General features: G+C 43.1%; 1 protein-coding gene across 3 annotated transcripts; it reads left to right on the plus strand.

Annotated features, from left to right (window-relative positions):
• Positions 1-3,942: 3,942 nt before the first annotated feature.
• Positions 3,943-14,652, plus strand: MRPS10 (mitochondrial ribosomal protein S10). Of its 3 annotated transcripts, XM_029243949.1 has the most exons (7): positions 3,943-4,002; positions 6,706-6,770; positions 6,859-6,931; positions 8,879-9,015; positions 9,992-10,100; positions 11,226-11,315; positions 11,780-12,148. In XM_029243949.1, the coding sequence occupies exons 1-7, from the start codon at positions 3,955-3,957 to the stop codon at positions 11,858-11,860; spliced, it is 603 nt and encodes a 200-aa protein (XP_029099782.1). In that variant the 5' UTR covers positions 3,943-3,954; the 3' UTR covers positions 11,861-12,148. The 3 variants fall into 3 exon arrangements, with proteins under 3 accessions (XP_029099782.1, XP_029099780.1, XP_029099781.1); XM_029243947.1 differs by lacking the exon at positions 3,943-4,002 and having other exon boundaries at positions 6,337-6,770; positions 11,780-14,652; XM_029243948.1 differs by lacking the exon at positions 3,943-4,002 and having other exon boundaries at positions 6,337-6,770; positions 6,862-6,931; positions 11,780-14,652.
• The last annotated feature ends 6,396 nt before the right edge of the window (positions 14,653-21,048 follow it).

Raw genomic sequence — 21,048 nt, forward strand, 5'->3', positions numbered from 1 at the left:
TTAGCTGCTCTGAAAATAAAATGTTATCTTTTTGAGTTTCATTTGGCTTAAACATTCCTTCTTTCTAGCTGCTGAAATGACTTCTCAATGCTAATTTACCGTTAGTTTGTTTCTGGAGACCGGTTTAGAGGGCTGCTGATTAGATTTTTTATATATTTATTTATTTATTTTTGGCTGCATTGGGTCTTCATTGCTGTGCGCGGGCTTTCTCTAGTTGTGGCGAGGAGGGGGCTACTCTTCGTTGCATTGCACGGGCTTCTCATTGCGGCGGCTTCTCTTGTTGCAGAGCACAGGCTCTAGGTGCACGGGCTTCAGTAGTTGTGGCACGAGGGCTTCAGTAGTTGTAGCACACGGGCTCTAGAGCTCAGGCTCAGTAGTTGTGGCACACAGGCTTAGTTGCCCCGTGGCATGTGGGATCTTCCCGGACCGGGCACGAACCCGTGTCCCCTGCATCAGCAGGCGGACTCTCAACCACTGCGCCACCAGGGAAGCCCCACCCTGGTTTATAGGCATTGCTAATCTGGATTTCCAAATTCTACAAAGTGTGTTTACTTTTTAATGGTCAACAGCAAAGTTCAGGAGAAATCTGAAATTCTGGATTTCATACAGAATTTGATTTAAGTAGGGCATACCTGTTCAAGACCTTGATCTTCTTTGTTCTTTTGGGGTTTTATACTTTTAATTTGGGCAGTGTTAGTCATGTGCCAAAGAAAATAGCTCTTCCTTTACAAACACTACATTTAGCCAGTGTTGGAAATTTAAATTCTGCTTCCAGGGCCTCAGGTGTCCAATCTGAAGACTTTTTTCCTACTGTCTTAGCCTCATTCATTACTCACGTACCAGGCACTATTCCACGCTGTATTATACACAGGGCAGTTGAGTAGCTAAATGACTGTGACATCATTCCTGCCTGCCTGCCAAGGAATTTAATACTTAGAAAAAACATATAGGGGCCTGGGAACAGATCCAGTTCCATCACTGGGAAGAGCAAAGTTCATGCTTTGTTATTATTACTGAACCATCTCACCATCACCAACATATTCACAGCAATTTATAACAGGTGCTCAGCAACTATTTGTTAATTATCTCTCTAATCTTCCAGGTATGCTTATCCGTGTGTGTGTGTGTGTGTGTGTGTGTGTGTGTGTAAATAAAACCTCTTTTGACTTTACCTAAAGTCAATTCTGAATTCCACAGACTCCCAGTCTACCTTCCTCAGCCACAGCCAGCCAGCTGTGGAGTGAGGCTGAGTTTTAATGTTGGTATAAACAAAACATAATTAGGAAGGCATGTTAAGAAATTGAATAATATATTCCTAAGTGAACCATAGTGATCTTTGGGTCTCAGATATCCCTGTATAAAAGAGCCAAAGGGCTGAGTACTTCTTTATATGAGAGAGAATCTTTTGAAAAGAGCTGTCCTCCTCCCACACCCCCCCGCAAGGGAAGCGTTTAATGTTTCTGTTTGAGTCGTAAAGGCCAAGCAGCCATACATGCTTCCAAATTTGCATTCCAGCACACATATCCTTAACATACAACATGGATCTCTCTTTGGGCTGTTTGGGGTCATTACTTCGATTACTTCCTCTGCTTATGTAATTTTATTTTTGGCAGTCTTGCTATTTCTTTTTTTTTTCCCCCAACCACTTTATTAAGGTATGATTGACACATAAAAAGCTATACATATTTATTGTATACAACTTGATGAGTTTGGAGATAAGTGTATAACCATGAAATCATCACAAGTGAGAAGATCTGTCTTTTAAAACAGAACAACTGGGGGCTTCCCTGGTGGCGCCGTGGTTGAGAGTCCGCCTGCCGATGCAGGGGACACGGATTCGTGCCCTGATCCGGGAGGATCCCACATGCCGCGGAGCGGCTGGGCCCCGTGAGCCATGGCCGCTGAGCCTGCGCGTCCGGAGCCTCTGCTCTGCAGCGGGAGAGGCCACAACGGTGAGAGGCCCGCGTACCGCAAAAAACAAACAAAAAAACAGAACAACCGGTGCAATCAAAGTATGATATAACTTAGAAATGTTTGATGCACACACTTTTATTTTTCCTGGATATAAAGCAGGGTGGACTTGCATCAACTTGATCTCCTGCTCATTTATACTAGTTCAGAGGTTTGAAGGCTTAGTTCGTAGGGAAAAGACCCATAATGGACTGGCCAAGCTTTAGAACACTGTCCAGGCTAATAAACTAAGGATGTTTACATGTCAAAAAAAACCTCCACACTGTCCATGCTCACACACCATACCAAAGGGCTCTGTCCACAGCCCCACTGTTGGCAAAACCCGAGTTTGCCCCTCACAATGACTCCCACCTTACCCCCAGCTAATTGGACCAGGGCCAGCACCTGACCCCAAGCTATTAGGCCCATAGTCCATTTGATGACACATGACATGATTTAGCCCCAGAAAATGAGGGGACCAAATCCAACTCCCACATTTGAGAGTATGAATGGAGAAACTTGGTGAGCCAAAGGTAGCACACAGAATTCTGAGGGAGCACCAACTATTTGTAAGCAGAGAAAGCCCATCAATAAAGAGACCATGTTTGGCCTTAGGGGTGGAGAGGGCATCCAGTCCCTAAGGCTGCTTTGAGCCCACTTTTCCAATTGCAGGAGTAGTTCAGGCCATACATGTCTTTAAAAATAAAAAATAAACTCCTTTTCTTGCAGGAGCATGGGGAAATGGGGACCTCTATGCCTCACATCCAAAAGAGACTACTAAGAGTTCTACTTAGTAGAACTGGACCTTATTACAAAGTCAGCACCAGGGGTCTGCAGGGGTGGAAAAGTCACTGAACTAGGATTTTGAAGATGGTTATTGGTTCAGCTGTAACTAACTCACCCATATGACTTTGAATGAGTCATTTCATCTCTGAGCCTCAGTATCCTCACCTATTAAATTAGGACAAGATACACGTCTTCTTGTGAGGATCAGATTAGGTGACATAGGGAAAAGTTGTTTGCAAGCTGTTACGGTCACCATCACTGGCAGCTGCAGAACCCTCACCCAGATAAGGCTGCTCAAGGGGGCAGAGGCAGGCTGAAGAGCCATCCCAGAGGAGAGACTGATGCTTCAAAAGCAGCAACAGAGTTGGAGAGCTATAGGAAAACTCCACTGGCTAAGAGAGACCAGCCAACTCTGAATGTCACAATTGACAGAGGGAGCCTGATTCTGAAAAGGACACTGGGCAGCCTGCCAAGGCTATTGCTGTTACAGCTATCACCATTAAAGTACAAACTCAGGTTGTTTCTCCAGGGCAAGATGAGGTAACAGATCCCGAGTCATGGACCACCTGGCCAGGGAATCGTAAAACAGAGACACTGTGACTCCCAAAACTACAATTCAGAAATGTCACAAGGTGATTAATTCCAGTCTCTTTGATCTTCTCCTTTAAAAAACAAACAAAAAACCCCTAACTCAAATACCAGGTTGGAGTGGATCTGAGGCTTGTCTCCTACTCCCTTGCTTGGCGCCCTGTAATAAATCCTTACTCGGATACGAACTCCCGCTGTCAGTTTGGCTTTCTGCGAGCCACAGGCACACAAGCCCTTTGCTCCGTTATAATAGGAAAAAACATCATTCATCCACTACTCAGAGATAACCAGTGTCAAAATATTACTCATATTTTTTCCAAGCATGTGTTTGTGTTTGCATCCAACAAAACAGGAACCGCAAAGGACAAACACGATTTGAAAAGGAAAGCGCTGACAAAACTCGGTAACTTGATACGAGGTGAAACTATTACAAGACGGCGTACAGGTCAGGTTGCGACCGGAAGGAGGCCGGCTACATTCACAGTCCCACTCTCGGAGCGCGTGGAATCGCGTCTCTATGGTTGTTCCGGTGCCGGAACACAAGGGTACACTCTCTCCTTTTGCAGAACTCTATGGTCGGAGGACTCCTCTGTGACCCCGGAAGCGATCCGGGGAAGCGGAATCGGCAAGATGGCGGCGCGGACGGCGTTTGGGCCCCTTGGACGGCGTCTCTGGCAGGTATGAGGTGCGCTGGGGGGACGCGCTGGGGGGACTAGGCAGTCTTTGGGTAACTGGCCCAAGGACAGTTACCATTACGTCTGGCTGCCACCTGTCATTCTTAACATCTGGAGCTTTCCGCGATATTTATTCCGCACGGCCCGTTGTTTGCAGGAAGGTGGCGAGAAAAGGGCTGATTTTATTTCGAATTCTCTCATAGGATTAAAACGTAAGTGAATGAGTCAGGGCAAAGACAGGAACTAGAAAAATCGTAGACTGTCAGGGCTGGAAAGGATATTGAACAGCGAATGTTCCAGACCCTGCCTTTCACGTTTGCGAAATAAACTGAGGCTCAGAGAAGTCAAGAAGGTTGACCTCGCGAAAATTAGGTGGCACGAGATTTCAGACGCTTCCCACGGAACCAGATTGAGATACTTTACGGATACCCGGGTTTCTGAGATTTAGATGAGAATCGCTGAAGTCAGAGGAGTGGGTTAGATATCCTCTGCTCGGTTCTTTGGAGAAAAAGCAAAAATTTAAGCGGCGGTTCTTAAGTTATTTGGCCTCAGCACCCCTTTCTTTACACTCTAAAAATGGTTGAGGACTCCGAAGAGCTTTGGTTTTTGTGGGGTTTAGCTATCAATTTTTAGCTTATTAGAAAATACAACCGAGAATCTTAAAAGTGCTTGTTCACTTAAAAATAACACTAGTAAACTCATTACATGTTAACATAATTAACGTTTTTATGGGAAACAACCATATTTTCCCAAACAAATTGAGAGAGAAGTGTAGCAATATTTTACGTTTTTGCAAATCTCTTTAATGTCTGGCTTAATAGAAGACAGTTTGGCTCTCATAGCTGCTTCTGCAATCTCTTTTTATATCACACGTCCTGCAGCCTCTGGAAAACTTCACTGTACACTGGTGAGAGAATAGAGTGGGAAAGTTGCAAATTACATCTTACTGTTATTATGAAAATAAGTTTAGTCTCCCGGGCCCCTTCTGAAGGTGTCTCAGGAGCCCCTCAGAAGTCCTTAGACCACACTTTGAGAACCACCGTTATTAAATCAGGCGCTGTTAGTGGTTGAAATTTTGAACTATTTTAAGACGCACTTACCCAGAACAGGCTCCACCCCCTCAAAAAAAAGAAAGCAAAAAAAGAAAGGAAAGCTTAAGAACTTCTTAAGGTTAGTTTGTGGGTGTAATAGCACTTTAGGCTCCAACTTTTTAAAAGCAGGGGGTTTATACTGGGAGAAGATGCCTGGGAAGTGTCATATTCCTTAGACCTGTGGGCCTTCTACACAACTGGATTGTGGGCTTAGGGGTATAAATGTGGGGAGGGAATTTCCTCTGTGATTATGTGTGGAAAATGGCACATGCCTCTTACTACCTTGTATTGTGCTTGATTTCCTTTCTTCTTTTTGCTTTTCTCCCTTGATCCAAGAGAGGCTGTGAAAGTTTTGATTTGCTTCCATCTTGGATGAAGAGTAGAAGAAGGATAATTAGCTAAGAATAGTTTTTTTTTTTTAAACATAGGTGACCCTCTGTTGTTCTAATTAAGTTTCATTTGTACTAAACTGTTATTCTCATCTTTAAAGTATTTTTCAGGATCCTGTTGAGCTTCCAGTTTCTCAGTTTACACTTTTAAATCTTGGGAAAGCTTAAGAAAAAAACGGGTGGCAAATGTGTATTACATACAGTACCATAGGTTTCCTACAACTAGAAATTTTGTTCCACCAGGGGGAGCTGACAGTAAGGATTTGGAAACGCTGTATTGTTGCAGTATGAGGCACAGTAGTGGTATATAAGATGGGTGTGAATTCCAATGTGTATTTCAACTTACTTATAAAATTAGACGTTTATAAGCTAGTTGTCTCACCCAAGCCAAGAAATAAATATGCTGGAAAAGGTGTATGAAAGCTTCAAAGAAGGGTACTTTAGAATTCTTATTCCAGCTCCATAAATTAAATTATAAAGACGCTTTTTTTTAATGCTTGAGAATATTTAAGTTAAAGAAGTATTATGTTAAAATATCTGTAAAAAAAAATGGGAAAATGAAGTCACATGTTTTCTTCCTTGATGTCTGCATATTTAATTCATAGCTGTTAATGTGAGAATTGTTTTTTTAAAAAAGTTCTTGTTCCTGGGCTTCCTTGGTGGTGCAGTGATTAAGAATCTGCCTGCCAGTGCAGGGGACACGAGTTCGAGCCCTGGTCTGGGAAGATCCCACATGCTGCGGAGCAACTAAGCCCTTGTGCCACAACTACTGAGCCTGCGCTCTAGAGCCCGCGAGCCACAACTACTGAGTCCGCATGCCTAGAGCCCGTGCTCCGCAACAAGAGGAGCCACCACAATGAGAAGCCCGCCACCGCAACGAAGAGTAGCCCTCGCTTGCCGCAACTAGAGAAAGCCAGTGTGCAGCAACAAAGACCCAACGCAGCCAAAAATAAATAAATTAATTTAAAAAAAAAAAAGTTCTTGCTCCTGAGCTTTAAAAAATATAGTATCTAGTATTTTGAGAGTCCTTTCTGATTATCAACTCTACCACTGTCCTCTTTTTTTTACATGAAATCTAACTTGGCAATTTAGTTACCCCAATATCTTCATCTAAAATAATGAGATAGCCTGTTATTTGAAGCATCCTGCATCTTTTGGGTTTTAATGGAAACTATGAATGGTTTGGGAATTGATTTTAATTCTAACACACATCCCCCTGTTTTTAAGGGTTCGAGGAATTTTTCTGTATGCAGTTCTAGGAGCAGTACAGCCAAAAATGGTGGCCTTCTTCTGTAAGTATATAATTGGATGTGCTAAATTGAATAAGAAAATGGGCACTTGTGCTGTTTTACTTAGGTTTCTCTTTGTTTCCGCACATAGCAGCACCAATATGAAGGGGGTACAGTTTTCAAACCTACACGTTGATGTTCCCAAGGATTTGACCAAGCCTACGGTATGCACTCCCTATTTCTTGGCATAACAAGCTACATTAGCAATAAATTTTCCTCATTATTTCATTTGGGGCCGTTTCCCAAACACTTTATGAATAAAAAAATTTATTCTGGAATACTGGCAGGTGCACAGTGCACCTGAGGAAAGTATTCACTGATGTCCCTGAGTGCTCATGGTCGCTTTCAGGCTATTAAAGTAAGAGCTAATCGAATAAAGTATTTACCCCAAATAGCTGTGGGGATGAGTAGTCTTTTGCTTTTAGCTCAGCATAGTGTACAGCGTTGTCATAATTAATGATGCTGAATACTTGGTATTATATTATGGAATTTTTTGGTTGTGGTGGTAGGCTTCAAGTCTTTATTGAACAGTGAACAGTGCTTTATTGTGAGAGAGAGCATTATCACAAGTAGAGAAAATCCAGGAGCAGCTGTGTAACCTTGTTTCCTTTAAGTGAAAGCCGTGATTTCATCAACCCAGTTTTTGTATTATTTGTAGTTTTTTTAAATCCTAAAACTACAAACTATATTTTGTAGTTTTTAAAATTCCAAATGCTTCCAGCCCCACCCCTCAAAAATAATCCCCTTTAAGAGTTTGGTACGTATCCTTCTAGACCTCTGTCTGTATATAATCATTTGTGCACACCATGAGCACCAAAGTGGAATTGTGTTACACCTCATGGCCTGCTGGTTCAGTGTTTTCACTTCATAGCATATATAAACCCCAGGTCTCCAGCTCAGACGCCTGCGTAGGCCAGGCCTGTAAGGAACGGTAACAGGGTGGGCACAGTGACAGGCTGTACCCTTTATAAGCAAGACAGCTGCTACTTACTGTAGCCAGCTGTTGCCATGTGGGAAATTAGACCTAGTGATGTCAGATTGTCTGAATTTTCCAAACTAAATGAAATTCAAATATTTGTGCAGAATCTTTTGATTTTTAATATTTGTAACAGATTCAGAATTATCTTTAAAACCCTGTAGAGACCAGTGATTATACATTTTAGGGCTATATTCCCCTTCTCTTGTCCCTCAACTTAAGAGATAGGATATCACTGTATTCTCTTCTTCCAACAACCCTATTTGGGGTAATTGAGAGTGAATATCTAGCTTCCTGGTTAGTAAGTAGATCTCCTTTCAAGGGCAAAGTAATTTAACTCTGAAACATTGGATTAGTAATATAAATTACTGGTTTGATGGATGAATGAAGTAAAGTTAATTCACCTCTTGGAAGAAAGTCAGAAATGTCAAACCCATCATTTCTAAGATCTTTAAGTATTAGGGTGGAAGAGGTAGAAGTTATTTGTACAGTCAGTGTCATGACATTTTAGTTAGAAATGAGTAATTTTTCTATTAGAGCAGGCAAAATAAACATGGACAAACCTAATAAAAAGAATATGAATAGAAATAGCTCGCCTTTGTTTAACAACGTTTTATAACTTATAAGCACTTAAATCAATGCTCTCTTATTTGTTCCCGACAGAAATACCATGAGCTGTAGCACAAGTATTGTCCTATTTATATGTGAGAAAACTAAAGTTCAGTGAGATTATATTACTTGCCCGTTGTTATTCAGCTTTAAGTGGCAGAGTTTAATTCTCAATCCAGGTCTTCTGACCAGGCTACTTTTACTAACAGAACCCCAAATCCTTTCCTGTTGTATATTTGGGGTTTAATAACTATTAAGCTTGAAGGTTCCGTTGGTGATTTTGTAGGTTGCTTGAAAATCCTTTTGATTCAAACTGTATTTTAACTGATTCTTAAGGGTCATTGTGGAGTCTGAATGTGGTTGTATCTAGATATTTAAGCTGTGTTAAGATGTTACTCAGCATTTTTCTCCCCACTTATTAGTAAACGCTGAAGTTGTTCAGGTGAGGGTAATACGTTAAATTTTCCAGTTGTAAATATTAGAGGAACCATGACTGAAGCTTTTCTTTTTGATTTTAAAATTGCAGATAACCGTTTCTGATGAACCAGACACGTTATATAAGCGCCTATCAGTTTTAGTAAAAGGCCATGACAAGGCTGTATTGGACAGTTATGAATATTTTGCGGCGCTTGCTGCTAAAGAACTTGGTATCTCTGTTAAAGTGTAAGTATGATCTTTCTTAATCTGACCTGTTAGCTGCTATAACACGATCAATCAGGAAAATGCTGCCAGTCCCAGCTAGGTCTGAGCTCTTCAAATGGGATAAAAACTCATGATGGGGAGAGATTAGGTTTGTTATATTATTCTAAGCAGGATCATCCCTTCCTGTCTACCAGAATTTTTAAATACTAGAATGAGTGAACAAGGAAAATGAAGGAATCCTTTCTCTAGAAACTGCATAGACTTAGGAGGCCCAAGAAGCCCTCGTGTCTGGGATCTCCATGGGGCAGGGAGGTGGATTAGGTGAACAAGCAATTCTTTCAGGCCTCTTGGATTTGGTATCTTTGCTATTATATTCACTGTTTCAAATCTGCCTTAAGAAACACCGTTCACCCAATACTTTCATGCATGAGCAAGGCGAGCTTCGTATGGCCTTGAAGTCACTGCAGGGTCAAGTATAACCACCTCCTATGTTTTGTCACCTGCTCTTTCTGATGTTGAACGAGGCCCATATGGAGCTTTGCCAGTCTTGCCTTCTAGCAAAACTGAAGGAACTCACACATTTCCCGTAACAGACCATGGTTTTGTGCTATTCACTGTATCTGTAATACATGGCAGACATTACAACCATGTCCAGCCCACGGTGCTGCGCCTCACAGTTCATGTGTTTAGTCAGTGTGAGACCTCAAGGGTGTGAAAGCCGGAGGCAGGTGTGTGTGCACTTGCATGCCAAGGCTTGTTTTTGGGTCGATGGCAAATGTTCCTGTTGCTGTCTGCAGGTTTATTTTAGCCGGAGCTTCATGACAGCAGTTGTTAGAGATGACAGTCTTGACAAATGGAAGTCTGTAAAATGGTAGTTAACGCCTATAATTGGGCGTGAGCCTGACCTGCAAAATTGTGGAATCATGCTTTGATATCAGTGACTCAGGTTCTAACATCACTTAGCTTAAGTATGTTGCTTCGCCCATTAATTTTCCAGACATGAACCTCCAAGGAAAATAGAGCGATTTACTCTTCTCAAATCAGTGCATATTTTCAAGAAGCACAGGGTTCAGTATGAAATGAGAACACTTTACAGATGTTTAGAGGTGAGTTTATTTCAGACATTCAGGCATTTTTTTGAAGTGCCCCAGATTTCATACTAGCACATCATAACTTTCCTTTAACCTTGCCCAGTAGACTTCCTTTCAGTCAGCCCATGCCGGATAGTGGTAGAGAAGGTAAGTGTTTTTTTGTGTTTATAGAAGCAGCATGATAGGAAAATCAAACTCAAGTAAAGCCATCCTTCAGAGTAGTTCATACTTTAACTCAGTAGTGCACATTATGTTGACTAATTTTTATACAGTAAGCTATCATTGGAATAATTTTGCTTATATTTCAAAAATTCTAGCTACGTTTTCACACAGCTCTAATAATTCTCACATGCTCACTGAATTCTCCATGTCCATGATGGGCAGCATTAAGGTTTTTCATTCGTCAATTATCATTCATTTGTGCAGCCTCCCAGGTCAGCACAGTCTTGTGGTTAAGGGAAAGCATGGGCTTTGGAGTTGGACAGCCAGGTCCAAGTACTGGCATTTACTAGCTGTGTGACCTGTGCCTCAAGTCCTTCATCTTTAAGTTGGAAATACTAACAGTACCAATTTCATACAGTTAGTGTGAGGATTAAATGCGATATTTATCTAAAGCACTTAGAATATTTCATCTCATAGTAAATGATTGGTAAATGTTACTAAAACACGTGCTTGTGCATGTTTTATATGAGAAGCTCTGTACTAGGCATTGAGAGTACAAATATTAAGACATAGTCCTACCCTTAAATGAAAAAGAAAAATCCAAAATTGTATCCACCTTGCCATGGAGCACACAAAATCTTATACTAACTCTATTTTATAATTTAGTCTTTTGTTTCCTTTTGTTTTGAGTTGTTTTGTGAAACTCTTACACTGTTTTGATACCATGCTTGCCAGCTGGGTTCCATGGAGCCCTGGCTTTAAGGCATTTAGGAGGAAAGGGGACATTGCGGCTGTGCTCCCCTCATTCAGTTCAACCAGAGGATCTGCACTTGTTTCCTTTTAAATTGGGATTCTGTAAGATTTTACAGATGAAAAGACTCTACTGCTTTTACCAGAAAAAAAAAAAAAAAAAAAAAAACCTCAAAATTTCTGCTTTAACCAGCATAGCATGAATCAATTTCATGTTTGAAATTTTAGTTAGAACATCTCACTGGGAGTACAGCAGATGTCTACTTGGAATATATTCAGCGAAACTTACCTGAAGGAGTTGCCATGGAAGTTACAAAGGTATGACTTGAATTTCTGCCTCTTTGGAGGGAGATGTGTATTGTTGTGTTGTTACATTGCTGCCTGATTCCAGCCCACTGGTGGAGGGGAGGACCTGGAGGCAGAGTTGCCACAGTGGTTGGGGTCTACACCTGCCGTGCAGGGCGCAGCTCAACAGAATGCTGCCCCCGCAGCCCATGTCCTCCTGGAGCCACCTCTGATGCCTCCCTCCCTCTTAGCAGTTGTCTAGACACGGGTTCCACGTTGATTGGTGGTCCCTGGAGATCACTGAGGAGCAAATAGATTATGTATGTGAGAGTGTTTATCTACTGTCGAGTTTTCTTCTCTGTTTCAAAGCCCTACAACAAGATGAGAGGTTAAAAGAAAAAAGTCAAGAGGACTTGAGGGAACAGAATGAATAAATTCAATTTGTGGCTGAAGAGTTAAGTCCACATCGTATTATAATTTTGTTTTTCTCTCTTTAGACAAAATTAGAACAGTTACCAGAACACATCAAGAAGCCAATCTGGGAAACAATACCAGAGGAAGAAGAAAGCAAGTCATAAAGTCTCAAAGTGACCACTTGTGCTGGGATGTGAAGTGAGCATGTCAAGTAGAGGGAGTCTCCAGTGAAGACAGTTTCAAGTCACCCTGACTGCTCTCCTGAGGCCGCACGGCCTGATCAGTAGAAAGCAGGGATTGGAAGTTTACGATACACCAGACTATTGTGCAGGAACCACTTTATCTATTCTTTTATACATGTCATTGTTTCAGTTCGGATTTTAACAAATGTGAGCAAACCGTTTGGACCACTCTGTACCAAAACGGTCAGATTCATGTTTTGTTATTCCACTGTTGTTCAATTATTAGTTTGCACTGATTGTGATTTGTATCATTTCATTCATCTAAAAGTGTTTCAGATATTCCTCACACGCATTTCTTTCTTTGAGGGACCTAGAAGGAAACTTTGGTTAATTTAACACTGAGCAGTTAAAGTTTTTGATATTTACCTCAGTGCAGGCTGACATATGCTAGTTTGGGGGTGGTGACCTCCAGGTTTTACCTCATGTAAGCATTACATTCTTGAAAATTGATATACTTTATAGCAGATCAAGCACATTTGTGGCATGTGCCGAATTCTTCTGTAGCCCGAACCCTTTCAGGGCCGCCTAGAAGGGTCACTATAATGGAATTTGAGCTCTCAAGAAATTACTGTATCGTTTCATTCATCCTGTAATTCATTTATTCAATAAGCTTTTCTTTTGTTGACTTTGCACCCAGCACTATAGTAAATACCAAAAATTGAATAGCAATAACAGCTTTCAAAAATTGTGCAAGGCACAAATAAATACTTTTCCCTTATTAAGTTCCATGGTGATAAGACCTCTTTCTTTTGGTGAATCGCACTCTTTTTGTTTGGGGATGTCTACTTTTCCATAAAATTAAATAGTAGTTAAAAAGCTCTGAAAGAGGCAAGATGACAGTGGGCTGAGGTTGTTGGTGTATCAACCCCAAGGGAGTGATACATTTCCTTTTTACAGCAGAATCCGGCCCATGTCTTTTGTGGCTTCCTTCATATCTTTGGGGTAGTTATGACTTCTCAGTTTTCCACCCTTAAACTGGAGTCCCTGTTCTCTTTTCCCGACCTGCTATCAGGTATGAGTGTTCTGAATGCACACTGCTCATGTATCAGACTTACATTACTGTCATTAACGTGAAAAGAATTACAGCCTTGTGCCCCATGACCTCATTCTGTTTGCAGCTCAGTTGTCTAGTGTGTCAGTCACAAATGCCTAAAGCCTGTTTATCCCGGGTATAAGCCTCAGGGTTAAGAACTAGTCAATAAAGCAAGAGAAGTGTAATAGTAACTGCGTCCAGCAAAGCAGCCATTGTGACTCACTTTCATTTTGAAAGAAATAATTCTTTAAAAATAAATGTAGACCCACATCTGATCCTTTTTTGTGCTTGTTTTACAGACAGTGTCAATCACTTTATTATAATAGGATGACTTCTGCATACTCGCCTCCAGTGGCTCTCTTTTAAAGGTGTACATCCACTTCCAGCTGTTTTCAGACTAAAGTAGCCTCTAAACCAGATTATTTAGCACTTCAAATTATATATTAAAATCTTGCTTTAAGATAAATACAGAGATAAACTACACACACAACAAAAATTAATGGTATTTCCTTGACATAAGTACTTGGCATATTTGAAGCCTACTTGATATAAGCTAGGTAATTTCTTTATTCTGATAGACTGAGAAGGGTCTTTTTGTTTGTTTTTTAATTGGGTCTCCTGAGTAAAATGTATGTTCTGAAAATTAGAATTAATGTCCAAGTCTCAACTTTCTGTCCATGGTGGTGACGGGAGGTAGTGAGAAAAGTAGACCTGATGTCAGGATGGCAGAAGGCAGGTAGGAAGTGAGACGGTTTTTTATTGAGGTGAAGCCCTGAGTTCATTGTTATTTTCTCTGATCTGAAGTATAGTTTCTTTTCATATTAAATAAAATAGCGTAAAGGTCTGTTTTAAATTATTGGTAGACTCTACAGATTAAACTCGTTCGGTGCCTAGTTTTGATGCTTTCAAAGAGAATTATATGTCCTTTGGCCACTTAGATATGCCACAGTAAATACATAAAGCAATTATTTTAAATCAGTCTATTTTTGTAACATTTCTGTTTGTCAGCTACCCTTCCTCCTTTCTTACACTATTAAATTAACTTTACTGCAACATTCATGAGTAGCCGAGTAGAGAAAACAGGCCTGAGTCAGATAAGATTTCAATCCCACTAACTGCTATAAACAGGCAAGGTGTTTAACCCTCTCAGAGCCTCAGTTTACTCATTAGTAAAATGTAGGAAATAAAACTTAATGAAGGTTGGAGTATTGAATTAGGTAACTTGTAAAGCACCTCACACAGTACCAGGCAGATAATAGACATTCAATAAATACTAGCTATGTGAATGAAGAACATTGCCTGCCATATCAGTAAACAAAGGATGTTGCAACCATCAAGCTGTCACGTTACAGCCACCCTGATGGTGCACCCTGAGGAGACGCAGGATGAGAAGCACAGGATACTGCCCCCAGATAGCTGAGGTGCATATCAAAGGAATGATTTCAGTGAGTCCAGACTTGCATCTCCCCATACTTAGAAAAGTGCAGAATTCCTTAACTCGAGACACCTGGTTTTCGTTAATTGTAATCTTTTGATGTTCCGAATACCTGGTCCTTATTGCAAAAACCTCTGTATATCCTGGCTCTCCCCCTTGCCTCTTCGGAGCAGTCTCTCAGAGTTATCTGAGATGCTGTGTCCCGAGCTTAAGTCCTCAGTTTTGTCCACTAAATAAAACATAACTCTCGACTTTTAGATTGTGGTTTTTTTTTTTTCAGTTGACAGCTATTACCAGATGGCAGAACAAATTTGATGATACTGCAGACGCTTGTGTGCTGTACTGTTTAAAAACCAGCTGGAAAGGACTTCAGAGTATCTCTAAGGTGAGGATAACACCTTACAGTGGTTGCAAAATTTAATTTAGATGAGAAAACATGTAGCATGCTTATTATGATAACCACCATACATTATACCAAGCATTTACAGATATTATTTAATCTTTATAACAACCCAATAGTTACTATTATCCCCATTTTATAGGAGAGAAAACTAAGTTTGACTTGCCCACTCAATTGCACTTTCAGTTGACAGATGAAACTGAGACGAAAAGGTGAAACTGATTTGTCTGAGCTCAGGTTAGTGAAGACAGAGTCTCAGAACCTAATTTTTAAAGGCTAGGATGTACTCAAATGCCCACACATTAAATGCAGACTATTCAAACCTAAAATCCAGATTTATTTCCCCTTGCACATTAGCAAACTGTGCTACTCATTTCCCCTAAGGCTTAGAAGTAAAGAGATTGACTGGGGGAAAATAAAGAATAAAAGATGTAAATGTGTATGAATAAAGGCAAGAAGCATAACCCACAGCGCGATCCCTGTGGTCTCAAGCCTGACATTGGTCCTGACTGTCTGAGGCAGCAACAGGAGAGTTTAAGCTCCAGCAAGGAGGGGCCTATTGGGTTATAGGAACCCTGGCATGGAGACAGTTAACCCTGGGGCTTTGCGCCAGGCCCATCTCAGGCTCTGCAGACACTGGTTTGCTCACACGCATTTCGTTACCCCTGGAGCCAGGCTTATGGCTGAATGCCTGCGATCCCCAGGGTCCTCTTTGCAAGTCCCTGCTCAATTCCTAACCCTGTCCTCCTTAAAGCCTTACTATTGTTACTCACTTCACGCTACTGTTCTCTGTGGGGTCCTAATCCTCTTTAAAACTGATATATTTATACCTCAACAGCTCAGCGGTATTTAAGGGCAGGTCATGGGCAACTGACCCACATGAAAAGCCAATTGAATTTTCGATTCCTCTGCCAGAGGCTAAATCAAGTTCTGTTTCATTCGTGCGGTCTCTTGAGCACAGGTGCCCACAGCAGTGGATTGCATATGCTGTCTTCAGGTGTGATGAGATGGGGACAAGTTCGAAAAATCGCTGGAGACCTCTTCCGGTGCTAAAATCCCATTATCTTTTCCCATCGACAAATATCTGCTAGGGAATTCCCTGGTGGTCCAGTGGTTAGGACTCCGCTCTTCCACTGCAGGGGGCACAGGTTCCATCCCTGGTCGGGGAACTAAGATCCTGCATGCCGCATAGTGCCGCCAAGGAACAAAAAAAAAACAGGAAAAAAAATCTGCTAACCCAGGCATTCTCAAAGGAATCAAGAGCTGTTGTCTTGTAAAATTAAGAGTAGCACACATCAATTCAGCTCTGACCATGTGTCAAGCACTTTGCTCAGTTACTCAACAAGTCTTGTTTCTGCCAAGAATTCCTTGTTTGTGCCAAGCACTGTTCTAGCTTTTGGAAATTCTGCAGTGTGTATGTTGAAGTCCCTCTCCTCAAGGACCTTAGATTCTAGTGAGGAAGACATGCTAGGGGAAAAAATAATAGTAAGATCATTTCATAAGCAGTTAAGCACTATGAAGCAAATAAAGTAGGATAATGTCAGAATTACTTCAGTAGCTATTTGAGGTGAGGTTGGGAAAGTTCTCTCTGAGGAGGGGAGAATGTCAAGAAGGAGGCAGCCATGTGAGGGTCTGGGGAAGAGCATTCCAAGCAGCAGGACCCATCAGTGCTAAGGCCCAGTGAGTGTGGTGTGTCTGTGGATAGGGCAGAGCAACATGAAGATGAAGTAGGAGGATCCTATAGTGCATCACGGCCATGGGAAGGAGTGTGGATTTTATCCTGAGTTTCATTGGGAAGCCATGGGAGGGTTTGGAGCAGGACAGTGATAGGATCTGATTTACGCTTTAGAACACACTCCTCTGGCTGCTGGGTGTGGACTGGAAGGAGGGAGGTGTTGGGAAGGTGGGGGCAGGAAGGCCAGTTAGGACTGCTGCAGTGGACCAGTGAGAGGACGTGGCCTGGACCAGAGCTGCAGAAATGGAGGGGATGGGAAGTGGTTGGATTCAGAATAAGTTTGGAGGTGGAGCTGATGGAATGACCTACTAATAGATTGAAATGAGATCTAAGAGAAAGAAAGGACGCAGGGATGACTCCTCATTTTTGGCCTAGGCAGCTAGATAAAATGGTGATGCCGTGACTGAGGTTGAGAAGGGTTGAGGAGGGATTTGGGAAGGAAATCAGTACTTTGGCTTTGGCCTTGCTAAGTTTGTGATCTGAGTTGAGCTGTCCAGTAGACAGCTGGGCTCATGAATCTGTAATCTACAAATGGTATGTAATGTTGAGGGTGAATGAGCTCTCTGGGGAGAGCATGTGAGTAGACAGGAGAATGGTACTGAGGACAAGCCTGGGAAGCCCAAGCATGAAGAGATTTGTTTAAAAGGAGGAGGTGCTGGCAAAGGAGATGTGCAGTCAGTGAGATTGGAGTGAAATCAGACACATGTGGGTCCTTGAAACCTAAGGTGTTTGAAGGAAGAACTCACTTGGTGAGCTGTGCTGAATCTGCTGGCAGGTTGAATAAGAAAAGTAGGTCATTGGTGACCACTGTAAAGCCTTCTCCATGGAGTGATGGGGATGAGTATCCAACTGGAGTAAGTTGAGGAGAGAATAAGAAATGGAGAGGATGCAAAACAGGTTCAGTTATCTACTGCTACCTTAAAAAATGCCCGACACTTCATGGCTTCATGACAACATCTACTTTGCATGCAGATCTGCAGTTTGGGAACACTGTCTGCTCCATTTGGTATCAGCTGGGGTGCTGGAAGGCCAGGCCTGGAGGCATCTACAGGTTCACTGACTCCCTCAGCCTGGTGGTTGAGGCTGAATGTCAGCTGGAAGCCCTGCGTGTGCTCTGGGCTTCCCCACAATATGGTGGCTGCATTCCCCGGGCAAGTCCCGAGGGAGAGCCAGCCACAAACCCTGTCGCCTTTGATGACCTAGTCTCGGAAGTCACATAGTGTCACTTCTGCCCATTCTCTTCGTTGAGTGCCATAAAGTCCCATCCAGCTTGAAGAGAGGGAGAAATAGACTCTTCCCCTTGATGGAAGGAACATGGGAGACCAGACCTACCGCTGTGCCAGTTTCGGAAAATAACATCTTCCACAACGGGTTTTGTTGTCACAGGATCCAAAGTTAGGACAGTGGCTGGAGGGGAGTAGGAGTCGGCAGGGCCAGTGGATCCAGTAGGCACAGTACCTAGGGCCCACAATATTTATTTTTCTTTATTTTCTTTTTGGCTGCGTTGGGTCTTCGTTGCTGCACGCGGGCTTTATCTAGTTGCAGTGAGTGGGGGCTACTCTTCGTTGCGGTGCGTGGGCTTCTCATTGCAGTGGCTTCTCTTGTTGTGGAGCACAGGCTCTAGGTGCGTGGGCTTCAGTAGTTGTGGCACGTGGGCTCAGTAGTTGTGGCTCGCAGGCTCTAGGGTGCAGGCTCAGTAGTTGTGGCGCATGGGCTTAGTTGCTCCGTGGCATGTGGGATCTTCCCGGACCAGGGCTCGAACCCATGTCCCCTGCATCGGCAGGCGGATTCTTAACCACTGCGCCACCAGGGAAGTCCCCGGGCCCACAGTATTTTTAATTTCTTTTAAGTGTTTTAATTTTCAAAACCAGAAGAAAGAATTAATATAATGCAACCTAGACTGGACTGGATTATATTCATCTTTTTACCAATGAATGATAAAATAGCACTTTTAATATTTTCTTATTTAATATTTAATTATCAATATTAATCTTGTGACCCATGAAGGCAAACGTGGGTAGGCCCAAAAAAGTCACAGTGGGATCCTGAATGTGGGATCAAGGAAGAATTTTTGTTTTGTTTAATCTTGTTTTCATAAAGGTGATATTAAAGCACATCTGCAAACGGGAATGATCCATTAGAGAAGGATAAATGGAGGGTGCAGAAGAGAAAGGGATTACTGTGGACATGAAGTGCTTGAGTAGGCAAAGGGAGGTGACATCTAGAAACCAAGTAGAGGAGCTGACGGGGAGAAGTGGGAAAGGGACGCTGCATCCATCGAACCAGGAAGAGAGGCCGGGTATGTGAGCACAGGTGCAGAGAGGTGTGTCTGCTATGAGAGGATGAGGTGGTTGTCAGATGCATCTGCTTCTCTGTGAAGTGAAGGATGTGACAAGGTCATCAGTTGAACGTGGGAGCAAGGGGAAGTTTTGAGGGCAGGAAGCGTGGTGGAAGAGTCATCTCGGGGAAAAGGGACTCAAGTCAGCAGAGGAGAGCGTGCAGTACAACTGTCCGGCATTATTTGAAGTGTGTGCGGCCAGTGTGATTTTCTGACTTTTTCCAGCTGTGTTCAGCCTCGGGTGCAGATGAGGTGTTAGTGCCTAATTAAGGGGATAGCTGTAGCCAGGGTCAGGTTTTGCCAAGCGAGTAGTTAGAGGGAGAGAGGGGCGCAAAGGTCAAGGTCATGGCAAGGAAATGACAAGAGTTCTGGGCCGTGCGTCAGGATAAGGAGGAAAGTGAGAATGTGACAGATGTTAAAAAGCATAGTGATAGACGGGTTGGAAGTCTCAACAGGGCTGGTGAGTTGCTGGAGTGAAGCTGTTAGTGTAAGTGAGTGGAAGGAGAGGCGATGACGGTGTTTGAACGTTTCAGACCATCAGTAGAGAAATTCGTGGTAGCAAGGCCTCCGGTAGACATTCTCAGACTTCATGTGCCGTGGAAGCACCTGGAGAGCTTTTTAAAACACAGACTGTGGCCCCGCAACCCCAAGTTCCAGATTCACTAGGGGAGGAGGGGCCTGAGAATCTGCATTTCTAACGGACTCCCAGATGTTGCATCTGCTGGCCCAGGGACCACAGTGAATGGGGGCCAAGGTGGGGTGGAAGAAAAGCTCTTGGGAACTGGGGAGATAAGAACCTTTGAGGCCAGAGTGGGAGGGACCAGCTGTCCACCTGATGCTTTGGGACGAATGGTGACGTCACCAGTGAATGATGACAATATGGACAAGTATGGACAAGGTGGGAGGGTCAGACGTGGCCTCGAAGGCGCTGGCATTTCTGAGGGAGAAAAGAGGAAAGAGGAAAGGTAGAGGCAACAGCTGAACAAGGAGGAGACCAGCCTTAACCTCCAGACCCAGAGGCACGTGGGATTTGGGAGAAAAACCCATCGGCACTTGAAAGGATGACAGAGGAAGCGGGGTTCCACCTTCAGGGATGGCAAGGAAATTAGAAGAACTCTGAGAGATTAGGGACGTCTGGAGGCGGGGAGCTGGGAGAGCGAGCGAGAACGAGCAAGAGAGAGAGAGAGAGAGACTGGAATGTACAAAGCAATTCAGGAATGAACATCCAGTGGGAGGCAGGCAGTGCTGCGCCTGAGATTATGAGACACACTGGAAGGACTGCCCCTAAAATCTCAAAAAAATTAGTGCTCCAGGTTTTCTGATTTCTTGGAGGTGTCATTTTTATATTCCATTAACGTAAGCATGAGTATATAACTGATTCAAAAACAAATTCGCAGGACTTTCCTGGTGGTCCAGTGGTTAAGACTCCACACTTCTAACGCAGGGGATGCAGGTTCGATCCGTGGTTGGGGAGCTAAGATCCTGCATGCCGAGCGGCACGGCCAAAATAAATAAAAATAATTTTCAAAACCAAATTCGCATGAACCTTTAATATAAAAGTAAGAGCCTTCAGAGATAAGTTAAGCCACGCTCCCAGATCCTTCTCATATGTTTATACTTTGGAGAAAAAGTGGGAAGAGCCCTGCTGATAGGTCTTGGATGAAGGGTGTAGGAGGGAAGTATCTGTACTTTAAACTGGGAGATGGAGAACTTCCAAGACTCAAGGGTGTGATCTGTAAAGGAGCTTCAGATATCGTGCTGGGCACTGAGTTAGTCTGGGGACAGAGGTGCTCACCCAGAGCCCTTCGCATCATATATCCTGCGGCTTCTCATGAGGCCAAGTGAAGGGCAAGCCCCAGCTCACCAGTAATTCTGTTTTATGGGCTAGGAGTTGGCCTTGCTTCCTCTCTGGACTTCAGAGTCTCCTGTATCTCCAAGATGGGCCTCCCTGGAGCAGCATGGTGCCCAACGGAAAGGGACAGGGAGCACGTGTGAGGTGGGAGGGTCTCAGCCTGTCTTCCCAACTCCCACTCCATCTGCCTACCTCTCAGTGTCCTCCCCTTCTCCCTCTTCAGAATCTGCCCGGCAGCTTAGTTGAGTGGTTGATGAGACTAAAGGGAGGGGTGGGGCTGGGGGAGCTTAGCTGACTGGAGGTCAGACCTTCAGGGG

Source organism: Monodon monoceros, unplaced genomic scaffold, assembly GCF_005190385.1.
Source record: "Monodon monoceros isolate NGI ecotype Baffin Bay Population unplaced genomic scaffold, NGI_Narwhal_1 Super_Scaffold_3, whole genome shotgun sequence".
Classification (NCBI taxonomy): domain Eukaryota; kingdom Metazoa; phylum Chordata; class Mammalia; order Artiodactyla; family Monodontidae; genus Monodon; species Monodon monoceros.

Excerpts from the sequence above, each read along its gene's own strand:
- MRPS10 (XM_029243947.1), top strand. The coding sequence starts at position 6,643 with ATGGAAACTATGAATGGTTTGGGAATTGATTTTAATTCTAACACACAT. Across the intron at positions 9,016-9,991 it reads CTTGGTATCTCTGTTAAAGT|ACATGAACCTCCAAGGAAAA; the intron begins GTAAGTATGATC and ends TTAATTTTCCAG. Across the intron at positions 10,101-11,225 it reads CACTTTACAGATGTTTAGAG|TTAGAACATCTCACTGGGAG; the intron begins GTGAGTTTATTT and ends TTGAAATTTTAG.